This window comes from Vigna umbellata, chromosome 3, assembly GCF_029865625.1.
Source record: "Vigna umbellata cultivar VRB3 chromosome 3, Vumbellata_1.0, whole genome shotgun sequence".
Taxonomy (NCBI): Eukaryota; Viridiplantae; Streptophyta; class Magnoliopsida; order Fabales; family Fabaceae; genus Vigna; species Vigna umbellata.
In genome coordinates this window covers 18152194-18176814 of record NC_142167.1, presented here as the reverse complement: position 1 = coordinate 18176814, position 24621 = coordinate 18152194, and the positions used below count along the sequence as shown (strand labels likewise).

Genomic DNA, 24621 nt, shown 5'->3' with positions numbered 1-24621 from the left:
GTACTTGGCCTACATGTATGCAGACTTGGATGATAACATATTTGCAAAGACAACGTCTAGGTGACCAGATCATTAATAGAAGTCAAAGCTAATTAATTAAAGAACATATCTAAAGTATAATTATCACGATGATAAAAGTTAATTAAGGTAATTAAGCTTATGAACTAAGATTCATTCAAGGGATAACCCATAATCATAATATAAAAAACACAATACTCGTGATAAATTAATTACATTTATTATTGAAAGTCAAAGTGTCTTCTACAAACACAATCTCTTTTCATATGAGAGAGCACAATATTTACAAAATTATCGACTTTTTTAAAGTTTAAAGGTAAAAGTATAAGAAAATAAGAGTTTTTAAATATCTTTACAACATATAATGTTATAGCAATACAATTAACTTTTATAGTATTTTAATGTTTTAAAACAATTCAATTCATAATTAAGTATTTTAATCTAATCTAAAGTGACAACATTGATCCAGTGACAACTAACAATAAGCATATATGACCACAACAAAGGTTACATTACTTCTTTTTAAATTTGTGAGAAAAATAATTGATAGTTAACGTGATTAGAGAACCCTGATCCAATATGACAAAAGTATTAATAAATTTTAACTTAGTCTTAAAGGAATAAACACCTAAAATATACTAATTAAAGAGTTTAAAATTTTTGAAAAAATAATAAAAGATTAATTAATGACTTGTCGAAATTTAAATAAAAATGTTAAGAACACATTTTTATAAGCATATTACTAACATAACCCTATAAGACTAACAAAATAAGAATACATTTTTTAATAGTGTATATAACATTACAATACACAATTTTATATTGTTATGTATACAACAATTATGACTTTTCAACATTTGTATATTGTTATCACATATTTTTGACCTAGAATAAGTTGTAAAATTATTTCATAAACTATATGCAATGGTTTTTTTTCTCTACTAATATTATCAATAACTTAGAGTTATTTAATATTATTTAAAAGTCATCAAAATTTCAAAATTCTTATAAGGGACCATAGTGTAATAAAAAGGGAATAAAGGACTATTGGTAATATTTTCTTAAAAAAATTGCAAGACTGGAAACGAAGCGTTTAGATTTAGAAGAACAGAAGATTCAGCTTCGTCGATCTTGTTTCTTCTATCATCATTCGACATCGCGTTAGGGTTTGCAGATTTTCAATTTCCCTTCGATTCGCTACCCTCCACCCTCAGCATCTCGCAATTCCCTCGTTGTTCCGTTTGGGAGACTCATTAAATCGAGAGATATCGGCTCACAAGGTAAAATATTTCGTTCCTTGTGCTTCAATTTGATTATGGTCCTCGTGTTACATACTCGATTCCTGTTCGGCAGTTTTACGTAATTTGAATAAAATGTTATTTACGCATCATTTAAATGTCTGCTGATGATATCTGTCTGGAAAACTAATTGAAGTGTGAATTATTATCTTTTTGGTGCTTTTAACCTGCATTGTGCGTTATGATATGTATCTTTATTCAATAATTGTGATCCATTTTCCTCATAACTTATGATCCTGCGTTGAAGTTGAGGCATGATTTTGGTACTTTATAATTTTAATTTCAATGAAATTGAATGATATGGTAAATTTGAATAAGAAATCGAACTTTGTTAGATACATTATGAATATGGGCTTGGACCCATCCCTATGTAATGCTTTTGTATGTATATATGTTCCTCAGTTGTGCTAATTGAAATACAAGAGGATTGTATCACGTAAATGTATACCATTTCTCTCTTCAGACTACAACATAAGAAAGACGAGCATGTAAACAAAGGAAAAAAATGGAGGCTGAGGCGCAAATCTCTCACGATTCAAATACTCAATTTCAGCCAGAGCCTGTTGTCTCAGTTCAAAAAGGGGATCCTGGTGTTTCCTCATCTGTGGCAAATGCTGTTATCCCTCAGCAGCCAGGTCTGTTCTGTGCATCATTCCTATTTTTAATTTACTGAGCAGTTGAGTTTGATACGTGTAGTTATTGAGATGGGAAGCTAAAAGATTAATTTGTTTGGTGTCATATATAGCTACAAAAAAACCAACCAGGCAGTGGGCAGCATGGACTCGACAAGAGGAGGAGAGTTTCTTCACTGCATTGCGACAAGTTGGGAAGGTACGTCATCTTTGGCGTTATTATTTAAACTTTACTAGGCTTGTTTCACATGGTATCATAATGATTGCTGATTGAAATATTATTGTTTATAGAATTTTGAGAAAATCACTTCCCGTGTACAAAGTAAAAACAAAGATCAGGTATCCGTTACAACTCCATGTGGCTTCTTATCCCTTTGCATTTTCCCATTCATTATGTTTAGTTTATTGTGAACAATATTGTTTTAATTTTCTCACTCTTCTCTATGTGTGGGGGTTTACTTGCAGGTCAGGCATTATTACTATCAGCTTGTGAGGCGGATGAACAAACTTCTTGGTCCAGGACTATGTTTGGATGCCAAAAACTCTAAAGATACTAATGCTGCAATGCTTCGCTGGTAATAATTTACTTGGAGTGGTTGTTCGTTAAATGGCTTTATATACATGTATGTGCACGTGTGTGTAAGACTAGAATATTTGTCCACCAAGAAGTTATTTCTATTAAATATTTCAAGGGCTTATGATGGAGAATGGTGAAGAACTGGAGTTCAGTTGATTTTATTGTATATATATAGGAAAATAATGGAAAGAACAGGTTGATAATGGGAGCGGAACATGCCCTGGTACTGAAATGTGTCAAGCCTAGACCATAAGGGTAAACACTTTTGGTAGTAGGAAAATATTAAGGGGTGAAATTCTTCACTAACGTGCTTAAAATTACACAACTTCCCTGCTTAAAGACCCTTTTTAATTTGAGATTAGACTGGACTGTTTAATAACTTGGTGAATGATAGTTGATTTTGAGACTGAAATTGTCTGGATCCATTATCTAGTTTTTTACCCTCCTCATAGTGTCTCCTGTAAATATACAAAATTTAAATGATGAGAGATTATTACATTTTTGCGTACCCTTTGTTTTCTTGTGTTCAACTCTTCTCAAGTGACTGAAAGGTATATTAGGAATGTAACCACTAAGACATCCTGTGCTTTGGAAATATGGGAATGTTAAAAAAGTAAATACCTTGAAAGATAACTAGTTGGATTTCTGATTTGAGTTTTACTTTTATATACTAAGTGAAAAGAGTTTTACAGCTCCAATGATGTATTGTCACATCACTTAATACTTGTTAGCTGCATGAGATGTCAAACTTGTTAAATGTTATGGAAGTCTATAAAAATTTGGAATTAACCATAGAAATCAATGAGACTAAGCTTCATGCAAGAGGTATCCCTCTGCTTAATGATAAAATTGTAGAGGCATGTTGGAAAAAGAAATAACGAGGGGAATTAGAGGGCTTTCCACTTTCCCTTTCCTGTTGTTTTCATCCCTTTTTTCTCTCCTAACCTCCTAGCCACCTAACCAATTCCTTATCTTTCCTGTTGTTTTCATCCTTTTTTCCTCTTGGTTCTCTTGCCAACATGTAGTCAGCTGGCTATATTTTGAATCCTCTTGTCAACTTACAATCCCCTCACTGATTCTGTTAGAACGAGTCAATTGCTCCATTGACAGTGCATGCTATAGTTTTATCATATTATTGTAATATCCTGAATAAGAGTAGGGGATATACTACTATTTTTGTGAGAGTTTTCAGCGTTAAATCTTCTCACTTTTACCTGTGACGCAGGTGGTCTTTATTGGAAAAGTATAGCTGCAAAGCCTCAAAGCTTCACCTGAAGCCCCGGAGATTTAAAATATTTTTAGAAGCCTTGGTTAGTGAAAGCTATTTATATTTTTCAGGGAAGTTCTGATTTTTAATATCTTCTGTATGTTCTGGAGCTGATATATATTTTTTGTCTCAAAGGAGCATCAACTATTGAAGGACCGAAAGAAGAATGTAAGGAAGCGACCCCTGCAGGGGGGGAATTGTCTTCCTCCTGTGCCTACCACAGTCTCAAATCAGGGTAGAGCATCAGGAAACGAGGCCCGTGCAGTTAAACTGGTTCTTGTTGATAGTCAAAATATTTTAAAATTGGGACCTTCAAAATCATCAATGAAGCGCAATATAAACGTGGGTGTTAGCCGGAGTAACACTAAGGGAGATTCAAATACCATGAAATCGACAAGGCAACGAAAGAAATCTGGTGATTATTTTTCGGTTCCCTTCAAGATATTTTTTACCTGTTTTCTGTTTTGAATTAGTTTTCCTTCATGACTATTGGATAGTTTATATTTAAAGTCATAAATCATAATTTTACTTCCTTTACAATAAAAAAAATGTTCTCTGTCTCTCTCGGGTATGATTTCAACTGCTGCATATCGAAAATGGGAGAAGGCTGCAATTGCAGGCGTTTCTTTAGTTGCAGATGCTGCGGAGCATTTGGAGCGAGCTGCAACTGTTAGAGAGATTGAACAAGACCAGGAGAATCCAGGTAGCTATCACACTTTTTTTAATCTTATCCTTGCTTCATCAAGGGCTTCCTCAGATCTTCTGTAACTTCACTCTGATTTTAATTCCAGGAGAAAAGTGTTCTGATCCAACTGATTATGTCCTGCCATCTTTACCCTCATGTCCGCAAAATCAATTTGTTGATAACAATGTGAATAGTATGAAACTTAAGCTCCAGTTATTCCCAATCGATGAACCCACTCGAAGAGCATTGGAAGTGGTGAGTATAAAGAAAACCAATGTCCATCTTACTGTAGCAATGTGACAGAGCTTTTGGAAACTATTATATATATATATGTTTCTTTTCCTTTTAGGATAAGCATAATCCTCACCTGGAGCTTACACTTAGTACTCGAAAGAAGATATCCTCAATTTTGGAACATCTAAACCGTAAATGGGGTCATTCTAGCATAGCAGTTGGAGAATTAATGCTTTTTCCTTATGGTGTTCAAAGGGAAAATTTGTTTAATTATCAGAGATGGTCCCAGGAATCTACTCTGAGTGCAGCTGATATTTATGCAATGATTGGAAGTCCACCCATATTTCGTTTAAGGTACCTCTTTTATCTTGCCCTCTTGCTTTATTGTCATATTTGAAGTTCATAAGTAGAGACATGTGAGACAGATGATTTGATTGCAATGTTAGCAATATAATTGATAGATAAAAGAAAATGTGAAAATCCATTTGTTATACAAATGAGCTAAATGTTTTGAGGAATCTTTACTTACAATAAATGCTATAAATGGAAAGCCAACTGAGTTACTTCACCTTCTTTATTCAAGACAGTTTTTTTTAAGTATTTATTGAGTGTTTTTAGTCGTTGTGGGATTTTGAGAACATTCATGACAAAAGAAAACAGCATGGAAGGTTCGTGGATCTATTTTATTAAAATGCATGGGATTGACTAAAAATAGGATATTTAGAATATAATTTGAATATATTCAATTCCTAGCTTTTGATTCGTTGGTTGTAATATATAGACAAAATTGTGATCAAATTTTTCACGTGCAAAACTTGACATACTTATAAAAGTGTAAATGTGACTAATGTTTCTAGAAAAAATAAGTCATTTCCTCTTTCTTCACTTTGAGAAACCCATAGCCTATACTTTAGTCAGCTTATGCAACAAAACACAGACTCTCTGACAGGTATTTCAACACCTGATATCCAAAATATAGGATAATGGGACATACTCAGACATATACGTACATCAATTAGAGAAAAAAATATCACCAACATGGCAAATATTTTAAATTGGTTATCACTATTTAATTTTTTACCTTCCCGTGATATGCACCTGACAAGATTACTAAGGCATTTTTTTAGTGTAGTTTGATTCTGCTTCATCCTATGATAATGAACCTAAAAAGAACAGGGACATTAATTTTTTTATTTTGTATTATATTTTATTTGGGTTTTCTAAATGTTTAGAATATCTAGTGAGAAATGCTGGGCATAAGTTGTTTTTTGTAATCGTGTTGAAATCTTACCTGACATTCCTGACACCTTAAGCCGGGTAGTATATATAATATGATAGTATTAAAGAGAGAGAAAATGAGTCGATTTTCAAATTATAATGAATTAATTTTTACCAATCAAAAAATAGTTTAGACTAACTCGGAAAACTGTACAAAAGATGGGATTATGAGATGACGGTGAGAAACATAATATTATGAAAACTAGAAAGGAATAGTTATGAGAAAGAATCGTTTTCAGAACAAAATCACGAGCACAAATTTTTCCATGGCTGAGCATAGGAACACATGGGCAAGAAAATGAATGGTCTATCTAGCTCTCACATGTTTCTACAAATATTATATATTCAAAGGGAATTTTGTATATTTAAAAATAAAGACTATAATATATTTAACTTATTCTTTTAATATTAAAATTCTTAATTTTTTAAAAAGGTTTTTAAAAAATGTTCTTATATGAAGCCAAATAGACAAGGCCAAAGTGCGTCTAAGCCTAAGTTTAGATTGCGCAAACTATACTATAGGATGCAAGTGTTCGTAACCGCAATTCGTACCATTTTCTCCCTAAGAATTAATAGAACCATAATTACTAGTTATTGTAGGTAATTAAATGAACAATTATTTACCAATAAAAATTTTCGTACACCATCATTAATTTCGTCTAAAAAAATTTTACACGCATTTTTCCCTTATAGAAAGTATAATTCAGGTGTTAGGTATCAAAATAGTTGAAAGAATAAAAATAAAGAAAAAAAAAATATCATTGGAGCAAAAATATGAACATCAACATCATATTTATAGTGTCTTGAATGATATTTTACTTTTAGAAGAGACCTAATTACAATCCACTAAGTTTGAAACTATGTTTATGATACTAATATGAATCACACGTTAATATTCATTTAGTATAACTAATTGATCTATGTGATATACTGATTAATACATGCAATATCCAATCTCCTTACATAATATATCATCAAAACCGACAAACATAATTATAAACAAAAAGTTAAAATATCTTAAAAAAATTAATTTATACTTCTCGTTAACTACATAGTATAGGAAAATGGAAAATGGTATGTGGACAACCATTTTTTCACAACAATTTCACAACGCTGCATGTTTTCTATGTATTAGCTAATTAAACTGAGATCTTCAGAACTTTCGTTCCCAATGAAACAGATAAAAGAATATTTTAGGATTTTCCACGGACTTTCATTTCCACGGTTTTTAAAAAATATTTATTTTAAGTCAAATCAATAAATATACAACACGTGACGTTGTCAAAAGTGTTAAAAAATAGTTGTTGGAATATCGCGATCCTAGGAAAATATAGTAGTTAATGTTGTTACTATAATCTCATGCTTTTTACTCAAATAAATTTATGTTACGTTTGAAAACAATAATACGAAGAAAGTTTTATGACTATTTGTTTCAGTAGGGGTGTGGAGGCCAAGATACGAACCTAACAACCTTGCTCTGTTCCTTCTCTGTGCTGCTTTCACTATGTTCTCTTTCTCTCTTTCTTCTCTGATCCTCTGAGTAAGGTGGGCTGGGTACCTGCAAAGGCACTCCGACGCTCAAGTCAACAGGGGTGTTGTTAGAATAAGAAAATCTTTCTTAATTTTCTCTTAGGGGAAAAACGTACCTTTTTTCTCATCTGCTCTGTGTATTTAAAACAGTAAAATAAACCGTTACCTGACAATCCGGTCAGTTATCGAAGTTGACTGTCTAGAAGTTGTAACTGCTAGATCGTGTGTTGATACTGAGTCAATTACTTCCGTGATTCGCGGCGTTGGTTAGCTAACTATGTGTAACGTGTGTAACCGCTTATCTGTAACCGCACTTTATGATATCGCGCCCTGTATGTCGATCGTCCTATGTGTCGACATGACTAGGCGACTTGTCGTGTGTCGTGTGAACGTTACCTGTCGCGACATTACTGTTTATTTGTCGAGGATCGAGTGGTCGACGACACCATGTGGTCGTATGTCATTACAACTGTCGAGCACCTTGTGGTCGACAACACCGTATGGTCCTATAATATCATTAGATTACACTAATCGGTCGTTGAAGGATTGAGCCTCCTATAGTACATGCCCCCCAAGTCCGAGTAAGCGGATGATAGAATTACGAAGGACTTTCGAGTGTTATTGGAGGAAACGAGGTGACGTGGAGAAAACGAAGAGACGTGGAGGAAACAAGGAGGCGTATGTGACAGCTGTGCGCGGCGTTACGAAATTTAGGGTTTTCCCGCTCTCTTAGGGAAATGATGAGACACAAATTAGTAGCCGTTAGATTAAAATGAATCCTACGGCGTCTGACGATTAAACGTTTTGGCTTCTTCAACACGATTCAGAAGAGGGTTATTCACTTTTGCAGAAGAGCAGACACTGAGAGTGTATACTGCGAGCGAGATTGTTTCTTCTTCAGTTTCATTGCCTTCGTTACTACGAGAATCCACCAGGTAACCCTAAAATCTCTTTCGTCTTAGTGTACTTACTGTTGATAATGGAAGGAAGGGGGCAGGATATCGGTGGCGATATGCCGGGGCCGTCATCTACGGCGGAATGTCCCGAGGTTACCACTATACCTCATGGGGAAGAGGCTTTTGTAGACTGACCAGGCGACCATTCTTCCTGCCAAGTCTGGTTTGCGGAGGATCTTGGCTATGGGATGATCTGTGCGGACTACCACCTGATGGCTCTGGAAGTACGGGCGAAGTCGTCTAGAGGCAGTGAGAAGGGCCAATGCGAACTTCTCAATTCGAGAATATCGCTCCTCTGCCCCTTGCAATGTACGACTGGTAAAATATATTAACTTGAGGGAGGGTGCTTCCTGTACCAAGGCTGCACTAACGACATGCTGGGAAGCTGAGATATACAGCTGCAAGTCGGATCCCTCGTCCGGTCGAGCCATAACTGGAGGACTGGTTAGGACGTGTTTGACAGTGTTGAATGCAGTCTCACAATCATTGTCCCAGTGTTGCAGTAGGGGTGTGGAGACCAAGATACGAACCTAACAAACTTGCTCTGTTTCTTCCTTGTACCGCTTTCACTGTGTTGTTCTTTCTCTCTCTCTTCTCTGATCCTTTGGATAAGGCGGGCTGGGTACCTGCAAAGGCACTCCGACGCTCAAGTCAACAAGGGTGTTGTTAGAATAAGAAAAATCTTTCTTAATTTTCTCTTAGGGGAAAAACGTACCTTTTTTCTGGTGTGCTTTGTATATTTAAATCAGCATAATAAAACCGTTTACCTGAATATCCGGTCAGTTACTGAAGTTGATTGTTTAGAAGTTGTAACCGTCAACTCGTGTGTTGACACTGAGTCAAATACTTCCATGATATATAGCCGTGATTCGCGGCGTTATTTAGTCAAGGTGTGTAACTGCTTAACCGTTAGATCATGATGTCGCGTCTTGTATGTCGATCATCATCCGTGTCGACCTAAGTGGATGACGTGTCGCACTGAGTCAAATACTTTCGTTGTTTTATTTTTTTATTTTAAATTAATATATAAATATTATTTAATTATTTTAAAATTATTACTTAATTATTTATGAATTAATTTTATTTTATTTAATAAAATAATTATTATTAATTTTAATTTATTTATTATTATTATTTAAATAATAATTAAAAAAAAGTATACATATATATATTAAAACGGATGTGTCACATCTACATCTGTTGAATTTTTCTTTTAAGTTTTTAATTTTTTATATTTTAAATTAATATAGAAATATTATTTAATTTTTTTAAAATTATTATTTAATTATTTATAAATTAATTTTATTTTATTTAATAAAATAATTATTATTAATTTAATTTATATATTATTATTTAAATAATAAATAAAAAACTTTTTAAAAGTCTATTAAACGGATGTGCCACATCCGTTGAAGTTTTTTTTTAAATAAAAATAATAAAGTAAAATATAAAATATGTAAACGGATGTCAACATCCGTTGAAAGTGAAACGAATGTTGACATCCGTTTTATAGAAGGGCAAATTAGGTATAGGGTGGTGCAGGGAGCGGTTGGTGGTGGTGGAGGGAGCAACTCTCTTTGGGCAAATAATACCTGAATAAATAACATAACAATTAAGAAGGTAAGTTCGTTTTTATTGAACCTGTGACAGTTTAAGGTTCATGAAATAACTAATAAATACAAGGTTACCCCATAAAAGTAAGGATGTTTTACAGAATTCTAATACTCAATTGTGAGAAAAAGTTCATTAAGCAATGTCTAACTTGAACGTCGCAGTGTCTTGCAAGTACCTTCCCTCAGTCTAAAGTCGAAGTGTGTGGAATAGGTGTCCTAGAGATCAGAAGACAGGAAGGCTACAACGAAAAGGTATCTTCCCCCAACCTGAAGTCGAAGTGTGCGGAGTAAGTGTCCCAAAAATTAGGAAACATGAAAGCTACAACGGTGAGGTATATCTTTCAACCGTATACAAATATATACATAAACACTAACCTAAGAGATGTACTAATTAAAAATACCTTATGCTTAAATAATTCGGATTCAATTGGTTAAGTAATTAGTGTTATAATATTTTACATTATAAAATATATCTATATGTTTATTTTATTGTGTTTCACAAAATGTTTTTATTTCACATTTACCACAAAGTTATTGTAAAACTCATGTCTATATCATTAGTCTCTTAACCATATCATTAGTCTCTTAACCATACTAACACATCACTATGTCAACTCATTTGTTTGTAAAATGTATTTTGACATTGATTTAAATTATAAGTTAGAAATGCATAATGGAAGCAACTAAATGTCACATGCATGAGTTAAAACTTAAATCAATATGTAAGGTTAGATACAACATATAACCAATTTTACATCTACAATTTTACATCAATTTTATTTTTAAATGATATGAAAAGACATATCAACATTGAATATTTTTGTGTCATTTTAGTGTCATACATCAATAGCAATACTAATTGATATTATACAACTTACTTTTTACATTGGTTAAAATTTGATGTTAAAAAATTATTTATTTTCTACATCAATAACATCTACGATTAATTCTTAAACTCATATAAAATGTTAAAAATAACTTATATTAAATGTTTTTTAATATTTGAAAAATTATGTTAATTTAATAAAACCGTGTTTACAATATGTTGATATGATAAATATTTATTTTAATATGATTATACTTTTGTAAAAGAGTGAAAATATTTAAAAAAATTCAAATAATTTAGATATTCTTATATATTTCTATTTGGCCCAATAGGTATATTAAAAAGTATAGTTGAATAAGACCGTTTAAGTCTCTTTATTATAGAACTGTTCAAATCTATATTTATTTGAGTTATATTAACCTATTATAATTAAATCTTGAATAGTTTGGTATGTTGATTATTATTTACTATTTTGTTATTGTTTATTATAGTGTTATTATATGCGTCAGATAAATATTATTCTAATAAAAACATAGGCCGATGACCTATATTGATTATATAAATACACATAGTATTTCTAACGAAATAGTCACTCTTTCATAAACATTAATACACACAACTTATATAAATACTAGTACAAAAATGAGTTTTGACGGTATTTTCAACCCAAAATATGTCCATTTTCGAACGTCCTTGTACTTGTAGGAGAGCGCTAAAGTTTGTAGGATCATTGAAAATGGCAATGCAAAAAATTTAACATCTGAAAGTACATGTACATTTCTTTAACGTCATTTGACATTAGACATTTTAGATGTTAATTGTTGTCAGAAATGGTTAATTCGGATGTCAAATTAGTCAAATGACATCAAAAAATGCATTTTTTGACATCATTCCTTGGTGTTTTTTTATAAGTAATTCATTTTTACAGTTTTACCAAACTTGAAAGTAGAAAACCAGCAAATGTAGTCCATTTTGGCATTTCATATATCAAAAACTTATTTTCAAATTTGTATGAACTAGTCAAAACTATAAACTAAATTATCACAAGTAAAAACTTGAAAAAAAAAACCATGAGAATGTGGCTAATAGATATTTGTATTCACCATCACTCATAGAATGAAAAAAGAGTTGTCATTTTGTGCATTATTATCCGACAACCCCTGCACTCTCTATGACTTACCATCACCACTCGTTTTGTTCGCCACTATCTCATATTTCCCACCACCACCACCTTCTTCATCCTCTTCGTGCTTTTCGGCCGCACGATCAGTGGCGCCACCGTGCTTTCCAGCTTCACCGTCGTCACCACGCCCTCTACCTTACTCTTCTCCCTGTACAACGCGTCCAGCTGGTGGAAATAAGGGCACGTTTTCGAATCTTCCAGTCTCCGTTTGTTGCTTTCCTTCACTTTCTTGAAGTACTTGTTAATGTTCTCCCACTTCTCTTTGTTTCAGTTGTATCGAGCTTCCTCATCGAGGACGAGATCTCCTCCCATAGAGAACCTTTTGGTCCGTTTTCTTAGTACTCTGCATCCAGGTTCGTTTAGAGCGGCAGAAGGCGGCCAACTCGGTGAGGAATGAGGCCAGCTTTCCTTATTCTGATTTGAAGAAGAAACCCTAAAAAGGGATCCTTATTATGATTTGAAAAAACAAAACCCTAAAAGGGATTTGGGCTAGGCCCAACAGATTGAACAATAATTGAAAAGTTAGAAAAACAAAATTAAAAGATAAAATTGTAATTTAATTTTTTTAAGGGGTAACAGATACATCTTACTTGCGTGTACTAAATACCCGTAACGAATTTTATCCACGGATACCCGCGAGTACGGTTTTATTTTGCCATCCTTAGCTACACTGCTCTCATTCATTCTCCTTCAACTACACTCATTCAATTTTCTCTTTCATTCTTCAGAGGACGCTGCTTTCACCCTCTCTACTCCACCAAGATCTTTTTCCCATCATCACTTTCTTTCTTGACTTTTACCTAGTAGTTCTTATCATGCCTTTTATTGTTCAATAAACTAATAGTAGAAGCAGAAAAAAAATCCGCTTTTGAATTCGAAGCCGCCAAACAGAGTTTCCTCGCTATTCCTGATGCACATGCCCAAAATGAATCCTAAAGTTTTGTTGTTTTATTATTTATTTTTGGAATTATATTGATAGTTTTTTTTTAATCTTATGGTTATTTGACGTTAGTGTAAATAATATTACAAAAATATTAAAATTAAAAATAAATTCATTTTACTAAAATAAAATTTTGTACAATATTAAAATTAATTTTAATAATTAATGTTAAATTTTTACTCTTTATAAATATTTTTACAATTAAATATAACATTAATTATTATCATTCTATATTACTTTAATAATTAGAGATATTTTGATAATCTTCAAATTTTATCAATTAAACAATTTCTTTTATCCTTTACATTAATCAAATTTTGCACCAATTTTCATAAACTTTAATCGAACTTATGTGATCAAAATCCAAAGAACAAAACAAGTTGAATTAAGTATGTGACATTTTTCTATCAAATTTAAAAGGAATCGATCACATAATAATATAAGTACTAGTTTATGTTCTGTTATTAAAAATTAAGTTATTTTATCATTTTAAAAACATGTTTACATAAATGTTAAATATATCGTATATTTTATTTTATTAAGTAATAGTTTAAACAAAATAAGCCAAAATTTAAATCAGAAAGGAAAGGCAAAATTACATCTATTTTAGCTTAACTTATTATACTTGTTGTTTCGGTATGAGGTATGGGGACCAAGATATCAACCTAACAATTCTGGATTCTTTCTTCTGATGAGACCATCTCCATGCTATCTTGCCTTTGACGTTGTTGATCCTTCGAGGAAAGTGGGCTGGGCACCTGAAAAAGGCACTCCGACGCTCAAGTTAGATCAGAACTCTCTCTGTCTATGTTTTTCTTAACTAAAAAATGAATGGAATCCTTCTTACCGCCTCCGTCCCTTTACCCATTACCTGGATCTATGGAAGTGGGCCGTAAGTGAGTGGTGGGTCCCTCCACTTCTAGTGCTTGCCGTTACTTTTTACCTGGATCTATTGGAAGTGGGCAGCAAACGTGAGTGGTAGGTCCCTCCACCTCTAGTGCTTTAGCCATTATTAGGACCTTTATCATTGCCTGGATCAATTATTTCCCTGATTCGTGGTCTTTGATTAAGACAGTGTCTTTTTGTTCGTATCTGGTAAACCGCTTGACCTTTGTGGGGGAATTTTATGTCGCGACATCAGACCATAAGTGGTCTATCGCCAAATGATCGACATCGAATCGTGAACAGTTGATCCTCAGTGGTCGATATCAAACGGTCGATCGTTTAGTAATTGTCGATCATCAGATGATCGAAATATAAATATACTAATGTCAGTGGAAGTCGACAGTTGCCAAGTGCTCGACGTTAAATCGTAAACGGTCGACCATCAATGGTCGACATACTAGTGCTCGACATCAGTTCAGATGTGTGTTGGTGAACAGTGGTCGACATTAAGCGGTTGATCGTCAAGTGGTCGACATCAGTTCAGATGTGTGTTGGTGAATAGTGGGTATCCTATGGTACATTTCCAAATTCACTTTTATTTATTTCTAAATACATTCAAACAAACAATAATTATTTCAGCCTCAAATCCCTCAAATATCCATCTACTCACCCTTCCCCACCAATTTTCATAAATTTTATTTCCAAATTCACTTTTATTTATTTCTAAATACATTCAAACAAACAATAATTATTTCAGCCTCAAATCCCTCAAATATCCATCCACTTACCCTCCCCCAATTCCTCTCCCTTGAGTGAACACACCCTTACGATTTGCAGAATTTCAATTTCCCTTCGCTTTGCTACCCTGCACGCTTAGGTTATCGTCATTTCTCCATTGTTCCCTTTCCGTCACTCATCAAGGTAGAAGAGTCGTACTCTGATTGCCATGATATCTTTGTGGGAAACTAATTGGAGAGATTGAATGAGTTCTGCTGTGCCTATATCATGTGTTGCTATGTGATGTACCTGTGTTCATTAGTTATGATCCCTGTTCCTTATAACTTATGATGCTGTGTTACAGCTGATGCATGAATTTTTCTTTTTTAACATTGAATTGATTATCCTATATTTTGACTGTACTAAAACTTTTTGCAGGTGATGTTTTTTTTATGGATTTTTAGCAAAGGTCAGCATGTAAAACTCCTGTAACTGTCAGAGGATAGTGTCCCGCTTGTGTTTCTGCAGCGAGTAATGCTTTTATGCCCCGTGATTTGGTGAATGGATAAAGTGTTGTGTGGGCCTTGAAGTTACAATACTCTTCAACCTACAGAATAACCTTTCTTCATCCCTTCATAGAAAATTGTTTTCCAGATACACAAGATGATTCAACATCAAATTGTGCAGTCCCCTGCTAGGCTAGGGCTCGCAAACCCTAACTCTCCTTCAATTCCGAACCCTACCCCTCCAAAGCTCCCTCCAACACAGACCCAGCAACCCCAAGACCGCAACTCTTCAACCCCTTCTTCTGCTCTTCTTTCACTCCTCCCACCCCTTCCCAGAGCCCAAGCACTTCTTCTCCAAATGGCTTCCTTAACTTCCAAAATCTTTGAAGTTTCCCCTAACCGGTCTCTTTGGGTCACTGCCTTCCGTGGATCCCTTCCAACTTTCCTCTCGTTTAATTCATCTACCCCTCTTGACTCTTCTCCGTCTACTGTGAAAGAAATAATTTCCCTCTTTAATGTTCTCCAAACCCAAATATTCGAAGCTGTTGCAGAACTCCAAGAGATTCTTGACCTCCAAGATGCCAAGCAGAAGATGGACCGTGAAATTCGTTCCCAAGATTCAATGCTACTAGCATTTTCTAACAAACTCAAAGATGCTGAGTGCTGCCTAGACATACTTGTCGATGATTACTCTGATTATCGCCGCTCCAAGCGATCGAAATCTGGAGATGATGATTCCATGACTTCATCAACTGTCTCTTCTCAGTTGAAGCTGTCAGATATATTATCGTATGCCCACAAGATAAGCTACACCACCTTTGCACCACCGGAATTTGGAGCCGGCCAAGCTCCTCTTCGTGGAGCATTGCCACCTGCACCGCAAGAAGAGCAAATGAGAGCTTCTCAGTTGTATAATTTTGCCGACCTTGATGTTGGATTGCCTAAAGAAGTCGAATCCAAGGAGAAAATTGTTGAAGCTATTGTTGAGCCTCCATCACAGATGGATACTAATGCAGTTCCAAATTTGTCCGCGTTTCAAGGAATGCTGCCTCCAGTGCCACCTGGTTGGAAGCCGGGAATGCCTGTCCAGTTGCCTATTGTCGCAACTGAAATCGCGACAGGACGACGATCCATGAAAAATAAAAACGGTTTTTGAAAAAAAGAGATTTGGAGTCGCCACCATAGTTTATTCTGGAAAACTACGGAAAAACCATAAAATGATAAAGCATGGTCTGCGAAAATGAGATTCTAAGTTCGGGAGTCGGTTACGTGTAGGGAAGGTATTAGCACCCTACAACGCCTGCCCTAAGGCAGTACCTTTAACTAAATATGCGAATATGATGTGGTTTTCAAAATGTTTAACTATCCCCTAAAATAAAACTTCTAAATAAACAAAATATATTTTTTAGTTTTTTGTGCCCGACAAGGATTGACCTTGCTCCTACGTATTCTCATTTAGAATGAGAAATCAGGGTTACGTAGTTCTTTTAGAAAACTGCTTGAAAATTTGTTTGAAAATTGATTGAGAATTTTGTTTGTAAAATGATTTTGGATTTTTGGGAAAGTAAACCTGACAAGGACTGGCCTTGCTCCTACGTATCTCCACTTTTGATGGAGAATCAAGGATCACGTAGTTCTGGCGAGCAAGACTGTTTGTTGTTTGAAAATGTTGATGTTTTTTTTTTTTTTGGTTTTTTGAAGCTTTTATATTTTTTGGTATTTTTTGTATAATATTTAAATTTGTGCGTAATGAGCACTAGGCTGATGCGTACGATCGCACGAGCACTCACACGGCTTTTTCTTTGTTTTTCATTTTTTTGCGTAATGAGCACTAGGCTGATGCGTACGATCGCACGAGTACTCACACGACTTTTTCGATGTTTTTTATTGTTTTGCGTAATGAGCACTAGGCTGATGCGTACGATCGCACGAGCACTCATACGACTTTTTTTTGTTTATTTTATATTTTGGGTAACGAGTACTAGGCTGATGCGTACGATTGCACGAGTACTCATACCGATATTTATTACATTACATGTTTTTTTTTAAGTTTTATATATATTTTTTCATATATATATATATATATTTTTTTTTTTTGAGAAAAAGAATGTGAAAAGGATTTTTTCTTAATATTATTTTATTTTATAAAATTGGTAATTTTAATATTTTAGTTATTTTTCTTATTTTGTAATTTTTATATGAAGCAAACTAGTCTAATAAATATTGTTTTTTTTTTTTTTTGTAATTTTTAATCATGAGAATAATAACAGCTTAAAAATTATTTTTGTGATTTTATGCTTTCAAATTTTTTATTTTGTTAAAACAATGATTGCAGCAACGTAGGAAAAAAAAAACTAAAGCTAAACCATTTTTTATCTCCATAAAACAAATGGACCAAAGTCCAAACTCTTTTTCCAGAGTTTTAAAAACGGGTTACGTATTTTATTTTTTTTCAAATTTTAGATTTGGACCAAACCCAAATTTCCTTCTCGTTTTCGCAAGATGGGTTAAACCATATACTCTTTCTTCCAAAAACATGGACCGGGCAGGAGCCCAAACTTCCTTTTTTAGGGTAAAACTTTGTCAAAAGCCAGAAAAAGGGAGATCTTTCCTTCCCTTTTCGGAAGCCAGCAGCCAGGGGGCAGTTTCAACTTTCTTCCCCAAATTCATCTCTTCTTCTCCAACACAAAACAGAAACCCCCACTTTCTCTTATTCTTCTATCTCACTCGACAACCACGCACAAAACTCAAATCTCCCTTTCCCAGTCGAGACCGGCCACCGCGTGTCGCCGTCCACGTCGTCGCCAACTCAGCCGCCCACCGTCGAGCCCATCGCCGGTCGTCGCTCCAAGCTTCCCTTCTCCTCTTCGCGCGCGGGAGGTTCTCGCCTTGCACCCTGCAACCGCCACTACCCCCACCGAAGTTGGCCTCCGCGAGCCTCCGAGGCCGTCAAGGGCCGCTCTGTCCGATCTCCACGTCTGCCATAGTCACCGCGCCCAGTCGCCACCTTTCGGACCACGAACCAGGGTCGTGCCGGCAATGGAACCCGCTGCCCTCGCTGGAGCCCGCTTCCTCACCGGCGCCGTCACTTCCCTTTTCTCATTCCCCTTTTATTATTTATTGATTAGTTTGGTGTTTCGACTTCTGAGATTAAGAACGATGGTGTATTGTGTCCGAAACAGTGGTGGCCCCCTTTTTTATGAATGTTCTAACATAGAAACATTGAAGGAGTGGGCTAATCTGATAGGTTGTGTGCAGTTTGAAATGTCAATCACCCTTGTTTTAATGCGTTGGATATAGTAGAGGGTAAAATGGCTTATTCCAAAGGACAAGCTTTGAGTGTATTGGCATGGGATCTGTGATTTAATCTGTTTACTTGGTTTGATACAGGTGAAGGATGATCTTGCATAGCTACGGCCGAAATTGTTAATCAGGTTGAGGGAGATCTTGTTAGATAGAAAAACTAATTCTGTTTCTGTTTTGCTTTGATGTTTTTATTTACGTTACCTGGGTGTTAAAGGATATTGAAATTTTGATGTTGAGGAGTACACACCTATTTTTATTGTTTCAGTACGTATAAGGGAAGCATATATACAAGCATATAGACGTGCATGACTAAAGGCTTTAAGTATACATATAAGCATATAGACGTGCATGACTAAAGGGTTTAAGTAGACGAAAACTTACCTTCGCAGCTTCAAGATGTTTTTCCCTCCTCTCTTCTTGGATTAAATTTCTTTTTTCTTTTCCTTTTCTCCGTGAGGTCTGTTCTCCTAGAAATGGATGATTCTCTCTCTCCCTCTTTTTCAATAAAGTACCTCCTCTTCCTCTGTAAGGTCTTTTTTTTTTTTTAGAAAATCCCTCCTCCCCCTAAGTTCTATGATGAAACATATTTAAAGAACACCAAACTTGCTGCACTGTTTTTTTCAGGAGCCCGACACATCCCCTCAGACATCTTCCTTAATCTGGGATTCTTGTTTTGTCTTTTTTTGCTTTTTTTTTTTTTTTTTTTTTAGACAACTTTCCAGGAATTCAGAGACACATCCCTGATTCCGGATTTTTGATGTCTTTTTTTTGCTTTTTATTAGACAACTTTCCAGGAATTCAGAGACACATCCCTGATTCCGGATTTTTGTTTTGGCGCATACCATATGAATGTAACATCCCAATAAATAGTAACTACCATTAATTAGAATTAATTACAATTAACAGTAATCAGTCATCAGTCTTTACAACTAAACAAGAGACAGAAACCGAACGGCTATAAGTTCCAGCGATTACAAAGTCGAGCCCCAAAGTAAACAACGAAAGCTAAAAACGAACGGTTTTACAATACAATAACCGAACGTCCAAAACGCTAATAAAACTACTAACAGCTACTAAGAACGAGCGAGCTACTGCTCGGCTTTAACTTCCACTTCGACCAGGTTGGCGTCTTCCAAATTTTCTTCTTCCAACATAGCATCAAGTGGCGCCTCCCCATCTGCTCACATCCACAACGGATGATCATTGCATTGACAAGACGGACATACATCAACAGTAGACAACACAAGGAGAGTGCAAGGGTAAGCTTAGGTAATTTAATTTATACATATCACATACAATTTTTAACACAAGCATTTAACACACAAGACATGCACCAATACGTATAAGCAAAATATAAATCATCCAACTACCCTAAGACAGACCGTCCGGACTGTGTGAATCCAAGTAACCGCAGGCGTTCATGCACCCGGTTGGTGTAGTAACTGGCATTCCCATCAGCTGCCAACCGAGGTTAACCCTAATGGCCTCCTGCCATTCCCACGCATGACCTACTCCCTCTACATGAGGAGAGCACTCACGGAATATCAGGATGATCAGCCATCAGCGATTTTTCCTTGGTCACACTTTACCATTCAACATAATCATTCATAGAGACGTTCCTCCTTGGAACGCTCGTTCAAATTCCAATTTCACAACTTCATCTCAAATATGGTTCGCATACTTCACAATTCCCTCAACATCATACTTTCATTCTTAGTTACACTTCTTTAAAATACGAACGTTAATTCACTGTATAGACGGACGCTATTTGGAAAGCAGGACGAACGCTATTTCGAAAGCAGGACGAACGCTATTTAGAAAACAGGACGAAAGCTATTTAGAAAGCAGGACGAACGCTATTTAGAAAGCAGGATGAAAGCTATTTAGAAAGCAGGACGAACGCTATTTAGAAAGCAGGACGAAAGCTATTTAGAAAGCAGGACGAACGCTATTTATACGCGTGCTGAATAGGAGACCTTGCGTGATTTAGAACGTACGCTCATTATAAAGTCAAACGCTATCAACAACGAACGCTCGACAAAAGGTCGAACGTTAGCAAAGACGTACGCTCGACATAAGGTCGAACGCTAGCAAAGACGCACGCTCGACATAAGGTCGAACGCTAGCAAATCATTTATTCTTGTGAACGAACGTTCGGTCTAAGACCGAACGCCACTTAGTACTGACACTAAATTTAGGATTTCAAATGGGGACGCTCGTTCTAAGACAGCATCCTTTCCAAAACGAAAGAAGTTGACTCTAATTCAAATTTAGAGAAAACGAACGGTAAATGACCGCACAAGGACGAGCGTAATTGATCAATCAGAGACAGAATATTTTTCCCGACTTCTCGTTTTACAATGACTTTACAGATTTTCATAACTTATGATTTCTCTCCACCATAATTCTCATACATTCCAGAATTCATATTATCATCTCATCAATATAAAATTTTCCAGTTCTAACATATCATCATCAACATCCAGTTCAAAACATTAACATTCCAAATCATACAGAAAATTTAATCATATCCTAAATCATGCTTCTACTTCTCTGCGTACAGTTCAACCAATAACATCATAAACATTCAGTTCAAAGCATTTACCGTCATATACAACCAGTACAACATACACATACATGCATACTTCAAAATTCATATATTTCATACAATTCACATCCAACACACTTCCTTACTGTCATAAACATCAACCAAGTATTAAATCAAATTACTCAAGCTTCCCTTACCTGGTTCAGCAGTGACTTCCAAATGCTAAGGTTTCGCTCTTGCTCTCACAGATTTCTATCCAGCAACTTACACAACCAAATCCACTTAACCTAATATCACGAAACCATAGACAGATCAGACCCCTAACTCACGCATGCAACCAGAATTTTGGTTTGCAGGAACAGAAGAGAAGAACGTTCCAGGGAAGAGAACTCACCAGTCACAGAATGTAAACTTGATCGGTTCAATTGAAAGCTTACAGCTCCGAGAATGATCCTACGGTTTCTGAAATGGAAACAGAGGTGCTGGTGGTGAGTGATCGTAGAGAGAAGATGGAAAGGGTTTAGAGAGAAGTTGGAGAAAAATGGTTAGGGTTTCGTGAGGAAGAAGATGAAAGCTTGAATTGAAGTGAAGCGTATCAGAGAAATTATTTTCTCTTCCTCGCCAGCCAGCCATGCATTCACGCACTGCCACATGGTTTTCCACTAACGTTTTAGAAGCTTCTGACGTGACAGTAGAGTGACAGCGCATGCAGAGGGTAAAAATTTCCTTCCTCTACGCAGAACCAACGTCCAATCCACTGCATGCCACTTGTTTCCCACCAAGCTTTCCGGAACGCTCCCTTAGTGACACATGGCAGGCGCATGCAGATTGGTTTTGACGTGTCAAAACGTGTTTAATGGTGATTAAAGAGTGGATTTTGGTGCGTTAATTATTTAGGGCTTCACAATCTCCCTAACTACAAAAATTTTCGTCCTCGAAAATTCTAAAACTTACCAGTTAAACAATTGAGGGTACAGCTCCTTCATGGCCTCTTCAACCTCCCATGTTGAGTCTCCAGTCCTCGCATCCCACACCACCTTCACCAGATTAACTTGTTTTCCCTTGTAGAGCTGGATACGACTATCTTCCACTCGGACTGGTTGCATTTCCAGGGTTCGGTTTGGACGAAGCTGAACGTCTTCCAACTCCAGTACGTGTGATGGATCAGATATGTATTTGCGGAGCTGAGAAACGTGAAAGACTGGATGCAGGTTGGACAGTTGAGGTGGTAGGGCTAGTTCATACGCAACTGATCCAATCTTCTTCAGAATCTGATAAGGCCCTACGAACTTGGGTGAAAGCTTCTTTGGACGGAGAACTCTTCCCACTCCAGTGATTGGATTTAATCTGAGAAACACGTGATCTCCAGCAGCGAACTCCAAGGGTCTTCTCCTCTTATCAGCATAGGATTTCTGCCTGCTTTGAGACGTCTTCAGTCGTTCTTGAATTAGTTTCACCTTCTCGGTTGTTTGCTGAATTAACTCTGGTCCAGTGAAAACGTTCTCGCCTTCTTGGAACCAACACAAAGGTGTTCGACACTTCCTTCCATAAAGAGCTTCAAACGGAGCCATCCCTATGCTTGCTTGAAAGCTGTTGTTGTACGTGAATTCAACGAGCGGCAGAACTTCATCCCAAACTCCCACATGATCTAGGACGCACGTCCTCAATAAATCCTCAAGTGTCTGGATGGTTCGCTCAGATTGGCCATCCGTCTGAGGGTGATATGCAGAACTCATTCGTAGTTGACTTCCCAACTCGCCTTGCAACGATTGCCAAAAACGAGACGTGAATCTTGTGTCTCGGTCTGAAATGATACTCGAAGGAACTCCATGCAAGCGAACGATCTCCTTCACGTACAACTTTGCCAGATTCGTCATTGACATTTTCAAGTTAACTGCTAGGAAGTGAGCGCTCTTAGTTAACCTATCTATGATCACCCAAATCGAGTCATGGTTTCTGACTGTGCGCGGTAGATGGGTCACAAAATCCATAGAAATACTGTCCCACTTCCATTCTGGAATCTCCAATGGCTGCAGCAATCCACCTGGTCTTTGGTGTTCGACCTTCGCACGTTGACAGGTTAAACAAGAAGATACAAAACGTGCAATGTCACTCTTCATTCCAGGCCACCAAAATGATGAACGTAGATCCTGATACATCTTAGTCATGCCTGGATGCATGCTAAGACGGCTATGATGTCCTTCCTCCATTATAATCCTCTTCAGCTCACCATCGTTTGGAACGCAAGTTCTATCCATATAGCGCAGTAAGCCATCCGTACCAATATTGAATTCCTTAGCCTGATCTGTGCCGAGCGCACTCAATATCTTAGTCAATTCCTCATCTTCACGCTGCTTCACTCTGATCTGCTCAAACACATCACTGGAAAGTACCAGGTTACAGCATCTAATCACGTTCGCTCCCAAATCGAACCGTAACCTTAGATCTCTAAAACTTTCTACCAAACTCAGCTCCTTCACCATCATTGCCGAGACTCTCACAGCCTTCCTACTCAAGGCATCAGCCACCACGTTTGCTTTTCCAGGATGATATAACAGCTCGAACTCATAATCTTTCAAGAACTCCAGCCACCTCCTTTGCCTCATATTCAATTCCTTTTGATCAAAGAGATACTTGAGACTCTTGTGATCACTAAATACTTGAAACGTTGCTCCATACAGATGATGTCTCCATATTTTCAATGCAAACACGACTGCTGCCAGCTCCAAGTCGTGGGTGGGGTAATTCTTCTCGTGGATCTTCAACTGCCTAGAAGCGTACGCTACTACCTTCCTTTCCTGCATCAGTACACAGCCCAAACCTTGAAACGACGCATCACAATATACTTCAAAAGGTTTGGTCGTGTCTGGAATGACCAACACTGGGGCGCTCGTTAATCTCCTCTTCAATTCCTGGAAACTCTCCTCACAACGATCAGTCCATGCAAACGGCTGATCTTTCCTGGTGAGATAAGTCAGAGGGGCTGCTATCTTAGAAAATCCCTCAATGAACCGTCTATAGTAGCCCGCGAGCCCCACGAAGCTTCTAACCTCTGTGACCGAACGTGGGCGCTCCCAATCCAGCACTGCTTTCACCTTGGCTGGATCCACTGCAATCCCTCCTGCAGAAACGACGTGCCCCAAGAACTGGATTTCCTTCATCCAGAATTCACACTTTGAACGCTTGGCATACAATTCTTTCTCCCTCAACACGCCCAAGACAATTCTCAAGTGGTCTTCATGCTCCTCAACGTTCTTAGAATAGATCAGGATGTCATCAATAAACACACTACAAATTTGTCCAGATACGGTCTGAAAATCCTGTTCATGTAGTCCATGAAGATTGCAGGTGCGTTCGTCACTCCAAAGGGCATCACCACATATTCATAATGACCATAACGAGACCGAAACGCTGTCTTATGAATATCTCCCTCCTTCACTCTAATCTGGTGGTAGCCCGAACGTAGATCAATCTTCGAAAATATGCACGCACCTTGCAACTGATCCAGCAGGTCGTCTATCCTTGGAAGGGGATACTTGTTCTTGATGGTCAGCTTATTCAGTTGCCTATAATCAATGCAGAGTCGAGAGCTGCCATCCTTCTTCTTAACTAACAACACAGG

The 24621-nt window shown here is 36.6% G+C and overlaps 2 protein-coding genes and 1 long non-coding RNA gene across 3 annotated transcripts; 2 read left to right on the top strand and 1 right to left on the bottom strand.

Moving 5' to 3' along the window:
* The first annotated feature begins 1076 nt into the window (after positions 1-1076).
* On the top strand, positions 1077-5293 carry LOC148201769 (TSL-kinase interacting protein 1-like). Its single transcript, XM_088108863.1, has 10 exons — positions 1077-1298; positions 1780-1951; positions 2062-2147; positions 2240-2287; positions 2414-2523; positions 3751-3835; positions 3928-4203; positions 4357-4495; positions 4584-4732; positions 4827-5293. Exons 2-10 carry the CDS (start codon positions 1822-1824, stop codon positions 5106-5108), a joined length of 1305 nt encoding a protein of 434 aa, XP_087964989.1. The 5' UTR covers positions 1077-1298; positions 1780-1821; the 3' UTR covers positions 5109-5293.
* A 6700-nt stretch (positions 5294-11993) lies between these two features.
* Positions 11994-13075, bottom strand: LOC148201768 (uncharacterized). The gene is made up of 2 exons (XR_015784861.1): positions 12688-13075; positions 11994-12586 (listed from the first exon to the last, which is right to left on the bottom strand). It is a non-coding gene; the product is annotated as an uncharacterized LOC148201768 (long non-coding RNA).
* Positions 13076-14726: 1651 nt separating this feature from the next.
* LOC148201767 (mediator of RNA polymerase II transcription subunit 4-like) lies at positions 14727-18715 on the top strand. Its single transcript, XM_088108860.1, has 2 exons — positions 14727-14843; positions 15078-18715. The coding sequence occupies exon 2, from the start codon at positions 15303-15305 to the stop codon at positions 16299-16301; it is 999 nt and encodes a 332-aa protein (XP_087964986.1). The 5' UTR covers positions 14727-14843; positions 15078-15302; the 3' UTR covers positions 16302-18715.
* Positions 18716-24621: the final 5906 nt, after the last annotated feature.

Bases quoted from the DNA above. Each gene is read 5' to 3' on its own strand.
- LOC148201769 (XM_088108863.1), top strand. From the start codon at position 1,822: ATGGAGGCTGAGGCGCAAATCTCTCACGATTCAAATACTCAATTTCAG. The intron at 3,836-3,927 runs GTTAGTGAAAGC...TTTGTCTCAAAG, and splicing joins AAATATTTTTAGAAGCCTTG to GAGCATCAACTATTGAAGGA. The intron at 4,204-4,356 runs TCTGGTGATTAT...TCTCTGTCTCTC, and splicing joins CGACAAGGCAACGAAAGAAA to TCGGGTATGATTTCAACTGC.
- LOC148201767 (XM_088108860.1), top strand. From the start codon at position 15,303: ATGATTCAACATCAAATTGTGCAGTCCCCTGCTAGGCTAGGGCTCGCA.